Here is a 9028-nt window from a genome sequence, read left to right as displayed (position 1 = left end):
GGAGAAAGCAGAAGCTCTTGCCGCACACCAACCAGGCAAGGCAAGGGCTATCTTGTTTGAAATGCTCTTGGCAAATCCATCTCTATGGTCTAAGTGTGTAATAAAAGCTTTTGCAAGGCCATGTGGGTCTTGAGGCCTTTCTTGCTGTGTGTCGGACTAATGTCTTCTGGCTGGACAAGGGCGCACAGCTGGACATGGGCATAAAGCTCTGCAAAGTGAGGCTGCAGGCTACCCCTGCTGAGAAGGAGGGCAGCAACCTGCCTGGAGGGCAACTGGTCCTGACAGGCACCACTATGTATCCTATACATTTAGAGTGAAGTTAGTTTTCCCTGGAACTCCAGGAGAGTAGAAGGAAGAGAGAGGAAGTGCACATATGCCATAGGAAGTCTGTTGTCTAGTTTCCATAGGCGAGTGCATCCCATTCAAAGCTGTTACAAACAGGTGACACAACTCGTTGAGGGATTTTATAGAAACTCAGGGCATGACGAGGTTCGGTTCAAGAATGGTTGAAACACGTTCCCCTTTCAATCTTGTTCTACTAACGTGTTCGAGAAGTGGTTTCCCATGGAGACAAAGAGAGACACACATCCATCAACTCCCATTGTCTTTAAGCCTCAGAGGCAATGCGTAGCACATAAACCTCTCTAGGCAGCAGGGAAATTATCCCAGTGGCACCAGAAACTTCTTCTTACTCATGTCAATGGTACTGACATAAATACTGATACCAAGGGGAATTTACAAAACAGGTATTCCTGACTATTAATGAGTGCTCCAGATGTGACAAAGTCATCGGCTGCAACACTGGGAGATTTAAAGTATTTTCAGTATTTAGAGTCAGTCAAAGGATACAAAGAAAACACTCCACACCTAGAAATCTGAAAATAAGCCATGGATAACCCATGTTTTGATGCTCTCCTTTCCTGATACCTGGAGCAAGATAACCTGGTATATCCTTTGAGGTGTGTTAAATAACTACACTAGGATTTCTGCCCCGTAAAAGGAGTTTTCAAATTTTTCGAGAGAGAGCAACTCTCTGACCATTTATTCCTGACAAGGATTTGCTTTCTCCTTTGCTTTACAACCATTTTCCACACTTGTTTAGTTGCAAGGTATATTTCCTAGCTATGGGGCAAGACTGGAGTAGAGGATGGGAGAACAGATGCTGTCTCTCAGACTTGCAAAGTCCAGGCTTGTCACTCCTTCCAAGGTCTCTGCTAATGACCCTGTTGGCTCAGTGGCTTCTTGTCCTCTCCCTGAGTTCAGCCCCAGTGGGCTTGTTTCCAGTGCACGGGGCACTGTGGGAGAACCCGTGACAGTGGGACTGGGCAGTGAATGGGGCATGTGGGCTTAGACAGCTTTGGCAGAGCATAGGGACTCTGAGGGGGCACTTGCAGATGTGCTGTAAATGGCATCAGGCATTTTCAGAGCCTTCAAGGCAGGTGAGGGGAGAGGAAACAGATGCAAAAAGAAGAAGGAAGCAACTTCAGAGAGGAAAAGGGGTCAGCAATGGCACACAGCTGTAGATTCAAGGTTTTGGATGAAAGGGGACCCTGAAGCTATAGAGAGAATTATCATGGCCAACATGGGAAAGTGGGAGAGGACAAAATCCCATATTTGCTGGGGCAAGACAGAGGAAGAGCTAGAGATAATGGCTGGGAAGAGCCCTCTGTCTTACCCTTCTCATGCATAATGAAATGTAACGGGGCAGTTTTGGTCTTTCCAAAAGAGCGACCCTTGCTTCTTGATCCTGATTACAGTCCAGTAATCCCAATGACTAACACAGCTTTGGATTCAGCATAACACCAGCACGAGCTGAGCTTTTATTCCTGACATGTTGCCATTGAAATAAATGTGTAGATGCATTTGTGCATGTGTGTGCAAACAGAAGAAGGGTTACATTTATTACAGACATGAGAGTGTACGAGGCCAATGTTGAGGTGTCAGGCGTCATGAGATCGATAAGGGTCACTGGGAAGGTAGACAAGGAGGAGATACAGCAAAAGCTGGGGGCTTTCTTCCCCCACCTTGTCTGCCATGCCCACGATCCCTGCACCCACGCCTGCAGCAGCTGTGCTGAGAGACCCTTGGGCTGTGGCAGAAGGAGGGAGCTGCAGAGCAGGTGGTGCTGGCTGCTCATGGCCAAAGAAGGTCAAGAAGCAGAGGTCATCATCTGTCCTTGTCTTGGGGAAGGAACTGTCTGCTGTTGCGCTGGCTTTGCTCACATCCCAGGGTCTTCACCTAGTAACGTCTGGTGGCTCTGCGTGGCCAGCCAGTAACATCGTCACCAGCAGATGCGTAAATGCTTTGCAATAGAAGTCTTAACTTTTAACAACCCCCACTGTGGTTTGTGTCCCAGCAGGACAACAGCACTGGGTATTCACCTGCACCACTTGCAGAAGGCCCATCAGACTTGCTAGCATTGAAACACTGGCTCCTTAATGACACTTTGTGAAGCTCCTTTTGGGTGCCGTGGGACCCTCCCCTGTGCCGTTTGGGCAGGCAGAGCCTCAGCGTGCTGGCTTCACTGCCCCAAGCGCTGAGTAGGGCTGTGAGACCCACACGCTAGGTTCAGGCTCTGGCAGTGTGTTGCCTGCATGGCTGGTCAGGCACAGCCACCGCTACAGCTGTAGCATTTGTTACCCGTTTGCTGCCAGATAGAAGCTAGGATTTTACCCTTTACTTGACACCCCGGTGTCAAGGGGTTTGATTGCGGGGTGACAATAAAACCCTGGCAGATGTATTGTTAACCTCCTCTTCCCCTCCCCTCCCCTCCCCTTCCCCTCCCCCTTCCCCTCCCCTCGTCACTGCCAGAGCCTGAACCTAGCGTGTGGGTCTCACAGCCCTACTCAGCGCTTGGGGCAGTGAAGCCAGCACGCTGAGGCTCTGCCTGCCCAAACGGCACAGGGGAGGGTCCCACGGCACCCAAAAGGAGCTTCACAAAGTGTCATTAAGGAGCCAGTGTTTCAATGCTAGCAAGTCTGATGGGCCTTCTGCAAGTGGTGCAGGTGAATACCCAGTGCTGTTGTCCTGCTGGGACACAAACCACAGTGGGGGTTGTTAAAAGTTAAGACTTCTATTGCAAAGCATTTACGCATCTGCTGGTGACGATGTTACTGGCTGGCCACGCAGAGCCACCAGACGTTACTAGGTGAAGACCCTGGGATGTGAGCAAAGCCAGCGCAACAGCAGACAGTTCCTTCCCCAAGACAAGGACAGATGATGACCTCTGCTTCTTGACCTTCTTTGGCCATGAGCAGCCAGCACCACCTGCTCTGCAGCTCCCTCCTTCTGCCACAGCCCAAGGGTCTCTCAGCACAGCTGCTGCAGGCGTGGGTGCAGGGATCGTGGGCATGGCAGACAAGGTGGGGGAAGAAAGCCCCCAGCTTTTGCTGTATCTCCTCCTTGTCTACCTTCCCAGTGACCCTTATCGATCTCATGACGCCTGACACCTCAACATTGGCCTCGTACACTCTCATGTCTGTAATAAATGTAACCCTTCTTCTGTTTGCACACACATGCACAAATGCATCTACACATTTATTTCAATGGCAACATGTCAGGAATAAAAGCTCAGCTCGTGCTGGTGTTATGCTGAATCCAAAGCTGTGTTAGTCATTGGGATTACTGGACTGTAATCAGGATCAAGAAGCAAGGGTCGCTCTTTTGGAAAGACCAAAACTGCCCCGTTACATTTCATTATGCATGAGAAGGGTAAGACAGAGGGCTCTTCCCAGTCATTATCTCTAGCTCTTCCTCTGTCTTGCCCCAGCAAATATGGGATTTTGTCCTCTCCCACTTTCCCATGTTGGCCATGATAATTCTCTCTATAGCTTCAGGGTCCCCTTTCATCCAAAACCTTGAATCTACAGCTGTGTGCCATTGCTGACCCCTTTTCCTCTCTGAAGTTGCTTCCTTCTTCTTTTTGCATCTGTTTCCTCTCCCCTCACCTGCCTTGAAGGCTCTGAAAATGCCTGATGCCATTTACAGCACATCTGCAAGTGCCCCCTCAGAGTCCCTATGCTCTGCCAAAGCTGTCTAAGCCCACATGCCCCATTCACTGCCCAGTCCCACTGTCACGGGTTCTCCCACAGTGCCCCGTGCACTGGAAACAAGCCCACTGGGGCTGAACTCAGGGAGAGGACAAGAAGCCACTGAGCCAACAGGGTCATTAGCAGAGACCTTGGAAGGAGTGACAAGCCTGGACTTTGCAAGTCTGAGAGACAGCATCTGTTCTCCCATCCTCTACTCCAGTCTTGCCCCATAGCTAGGAAATATACCTTGCAACTAAACAAGTGTGGAAAATGGTTGTAAAGCAAAGGAGAAAGCAAATCCTTGTCAGGAATAAATGGTCAGAGAGTTGCTCTCTCTCGAAAAATTTGAAAACTCCTTTTACGGGGCAGAAATCCTAGTGTAGTTATTTAACACACCTCAAAGGATATACCAGGTTATCTTGCTCCAGGTATCAGGAAAGGAGAGCATCAAAACATGGGTTATCCATGGCTTATTTTCAGATTTCTAGGTGTGGAGTGTTTTCTTTGTATCCTTTGACTGACTCTAAATACTGAAAATACTTTAAATCTCCCAGTGTTGCAGCCGATGACTTTGTCACATCTGGAGCACTCATTAATAGTCAGGAATACCTGTTTTGTAAATTCCCCTTGGTATCAGTATTTATGTCAGTACCATTGACATGAGTAAGAAGAAGTTTCTGGTGCCACTGGGATAATTTCCCTGCTGCCTAGAGAGGTTTATGTGCTACGCATTGCCTCTGAGGCTTAAAGACAATGGGAGTTGATGGATGTGTGTCTCTCTTTGTCTCCATGGGAAACCACTTCTCGAACACGTTAGTAGAACAAGATTGAAAGGGGAACGTGTTTCAACCATTCTTGAACCGAACCTCGTCATGCCCTGAGTTTCTATAAAATCCCTCAACGAGTTGTGTCACCTGTTTGTAACAGCTTTGAATGGGATGCACTCGCCTATGGAAACTAGACAACAGACTTCCTATGGCATATGTGCACTTCCTCTCTCTTCCTTCTACTCTCCTGGAGTTCCAGGGAAAACTAACTTCACTCTAAATGTATAGGATACATAGTGGTGCCTGTCAGGACCAGTTGCCCTCCAGGCAGGTTGCTGCCCTCCTTCTCAGCAGGGGTAGCCTGCAGCCTCACTTTGCAGAGCTTTATGCCCATGTCCAGCTGTGCGCCCTTGTCCAGCCAGAAGACATTAGTCCGACACACAGCAAGAAAGGCCTCAAGACCCACATGGCCTTGCAAAAGCTTTTATTACACACTTAGACCATAGAGATGGATTTGCCAAGAGCATTTCAAACAAGATAGCCCTTGCCTTGCCTGGTTGGTGTGCGGCAAGAGCTTCTGCTTTCTCCTCAGTTGACAACAGCGGTGGCAGGGGCGGGTGCAGCCCTTTGTCTGGGGCACCTCTTTGTACTCTTGGTTGTCTTCTTTCCGGAGCGTGCGGCCAGGTGCTGGCTTTGGGGGCCAGCCTTGCCACGCTGCCTGCGCATACTGCCTCGCATGAGCTTCTTGAGCACAGAGCTCCTTTGCATTGCCATCTTCAAGTGCAACGGAGAAATGCACTGCTGCTTTTTCTCCTTGGAAATCTTTGCAGCCTCATCCATGGTCTTGTGTGTCACACACTGCAGCACTGCAGCCAGATAGACGGGGGCCCTGGCTCCAAGGCGCTCAGCAAAGTGGCCTCTGCGCAGCTGCCTGTCTACACGGCTCACAGGGAAGAGCAGCCCAGCCCGGGAGGACCGTGAGGAGCGGCTCTTTTTGGCCTTGGCTTCAGTGCCTTTGGAGAGCTCCTCAGAACATGTCGCTTCAGGCTCCCTCTCCTGCTCAGACACTGTGCGGACCTCCTGTTCTCCGGACATACTGCTCGCAGCTTGCTCCCACAGGTATGTCCCCGTTGCGTCTTCCCGTGCCCTGCTTCCTTGCCCACCTGTCCTCCTTGCTGGCCTTCGCTGGTGGTTCCTGCCTCTGGGCTCAGGCTGCCTGCACCTGTCCTTGCTGGCCTGGCCAAGCCTTGTCTGGGCAGGACGTCCCCACGGGCTCTGGACAGGACCGACCCCGCTTTGGCCGAGACCCTTGGAAGAAGAGCTCAGGCTGAGCCCCTCTCCTGTGCAGGCTCAGGCCCTTTGCTCACCTGGGCAGCAGGAACAAGGGTTCTACTAGGGCAGAGACCAATAGGAAAGGACTTGCTCTATGACATCACCTCCCTGCTTGTGACATCCTCCCTGCTGCCTCTGCTCTTTGTGGGTCAGCTCAGGGAGCAGCTCCACTCCTGTTTTGCATGGGAGAGGCTTGGCATGGGAGGAGCTGCTACATACCCAAGTCATCTCCTCTCCTCTCCTCTCCTCTCCTCTCCTCTCCTCTCCTCTCCTCTCCTCTCCTCTCCTCTCCTCTCCTCTCCTCTCCTCTCCTCTCCTCTCCTCTCCTCTCCTCGCTGCTCCTCTCCTCTCCTCTCCTCTCCTCGCCGCTCCTCTCCTCTCCGCTCCTCTCCGCTCCTCTCCCTGGCTCTACCCTGTGACGCTCACCCTTCAGCACTTGCCTATTGCCTCCAACCAAAACCCATATTGCCACCCCTGGGGAGAAGATCTCCTACCCCTTGCCCTTCCCATTGTTTTGAAATAGCAGAGCTGCAGAACTGCTGGAGTCACAAGGAGTCATTGAAGTTCATTTAGTCCAACCCCCTCCTGCCCAAGCAGTTTGAATTAGATCAGGCAGACCAGACTTGAGTCCTGTTGGGCTTTGAGTAGCTCCGCAGGTGGAGACTCCATATCCTGCCTGGGCATCCCCCCGAGCCTTCTCTCCTCTGGGCTGAACAGCCCCACTCCCTCAGCTCTTTCCTCCAGCCAAAGCCAGCATTTTCCTGTGCCTTCCTCTTCTAATGCCCCTTTTCTTTCCCTTTCCTCTCCTCCCCTGTTGGGTAGGGCACAGAGGAGAGTGACATAAGCAGAAGGAATCTCAAACCAGCCCTGACACCTGCTGTGGTTAAGAAAGACACAGGTACCTGAGGTGTGACTACCTAGGACAGGTGTGTCTAGGCAAGGCTGTGGAGGAGAAATGCTTGAGAACATCTCAAGGACTGCAGAATATTGCTGTCTGCAGCACTGCATCTCCTGTACTTCACCCCAAAGGCAATGCTGGCAATGTGCCTTGCCCTAATTTGTATCCTGTAGTCTCTTCAAGTGCCTTCCATTAAGATAAATGTGGTAGAGACATGTATTTTTGATTTACGCACACACAACCTTCTGGGATTTTTGTAGTATTATAGGTAGTTTTTCCAATGGCATAGAGAAGTGTTTTGTTTTTTCTTTTTATACTGTTTTTATTTTACTAAAAATTCATTCCAACATATCTTTAGGTACTTTGGAAGTTCACTCCTTCCTCACATTGCTCAAAAGTGGGTTTCACACTTTCAGCTAAAATAGTATAGCCGGGTCTTCCCCTTGGCCTCACCTTCCTCCCCTGCCTTTTCAAACTTGCCACTTTTTGCCCTTAAACTGCTTCAGGGACACCTTTGTTAAGTGTACATAGCAGTCTGATGAGATGCAGAGGCTGTGCATGTCAAAGGGTGGCAGCTTTTGTTTTTTCCAGGTTAGTTCTAGCAGAGATACAGAGGAGATAAATCGTGCTGCTTTGTGTAAGGGCAATGTCTCATAGACCCAGAGCTGTGCCTTTTCTGGTGTTCTGAGGATAATTGTGGAGTTTTGGAACCACTTTCTGGGATGATGGAAAGATGAATAGTCTCTGTGCACAAGGTCATTTCAGAAATAGTGTTTTCAAATGCCTGTGCCACTAGCAAGGATGCACTCAATTTTATATTTCTTGTTGCTTTCCAGCTTGCCCAGAGTTTTTACCATTGATGTAACCAATTTTTTTATGCCTCAATCTGTGTAAAGAGTCATAGACCCAAATTAATGTCTATGAAACCTGCTTCTTTTGGAACACTATTCCTTATATGCACTTCATTAGTCAAGGCTCCTGATATCCATGATCTTCGCTCTAACAACAGGAACTTCTTCATAGAATAAACACTTGGGTGGCAGTATTTTACAAATCCATTGGATTCAACTTGCCTAGATTTCTTTAACATTCAGGGAAATAGAAATCTACCTTTAAAATTAGTAGCCAATATTCCAAATGTCATATGATACAAACAGCTTGGGTAAAATACTAAATATTGTAGGAGACTTCATTTGCAAACCATTTTATGAAACCACATCAGAAATTAAAATTCTGTTCTTGAGTTATTCTGCTCATAAAGGTCACCTGCCTATTAAGGGTATTACTGTTTTCTAGTATTTGGGAAGATAAGGGTCAGCAACTTAGCTTCCCTATGTCATGGGATACCAGAGCCACAGGCTGTCATGGGATACCAGAGCCACAGGCTGTCATGGGTCCCGCCTTTCAAGACATATCACCCCCGAAGTGTCATTTGTAGAGGCTTATTAAGCAGTAACAAAGCCTAAACTTCAAAAGTTTCAGTGCCAGTATCCATTCTCCCCTCTTCCATTCCAGTCTTGCCCCTTTCCTGGAAAAATACCTTGTAATTGAAGCCAACAGAGAAACACCAGTGAAACATCTCAAAGAAATTAAGTGGTTTTCCTCTGAGAAGGTGATGTGGCCAACAGTCCAGCTGTAGTGCCTCTACACCAATGCATACAGCATGGGGAACAAACAGGAGGAGTTGGAAGCCACCATGTTGCTAGAAAGCTATGGCCTAGTCACTGTTACTGAATTTTTTTGGGATGAATCCCATGACTGTAGTGTGGCTATGAATGGTTACAGGCTGTTCTGAAGGGACAGGCAAGGAAGGAAGGGTGGAGCAGTTGCCCTCTATGTCAACAGATGGATAGAGTGCAAAGAGATGTCTCTGAAGAATAGCCACAAACAGGTTGAAAGCTTATGGTCAAGAGTTAGAGACCTAGGCAACAAGGGAACCTTGCATTTGGTATCTGCTACAGGCCACCCTGTCAAGGGGAACCTATTGACAAAGCCTTCTT

At 49.0% G+C, this 9028-nt stretch overlaps 1 protein-coding gene across 1 annotated transcript; it reads right to left on the bottom strand.

The window, feature by feature from the left end:
* Positions 1–5386: 5386 nt before the first annotated feature.
* LOC308040558 (histone H2A-like) lies at positions 5387–5893 on the bottom strand (the record flags this gene model as incomplete). The annotated part of the gene is made up of 1 exon (XM_080344639.1): positions 5387–5893. The coding sequence occupies one exon, from the start codon at positions 5891–5893 to the stop codon at positions 5387–5389; it is 507 nt and encodes a 168-aa protein (XP_080200765.1).
* Positions 5894–9028: the final 3135 nt, after the last annotated feature.

The sequence above is a fragment of the Nesoenas mayeri genome, assembly GCF_963082525.1.
Source record: "Nesoenas mayeri genome assembly, chromosome: 1".
Taxonomy (NCBI): domain Eukaryota; kingdom Metazoa; phylum Chordata; class Aves; order Columbiformes; family Columbidae; genus Nesoenas; species Nesoenas mayeri.
This window is presented reverse-complemented; position numbering and strand designations above follow the sequence as displayed.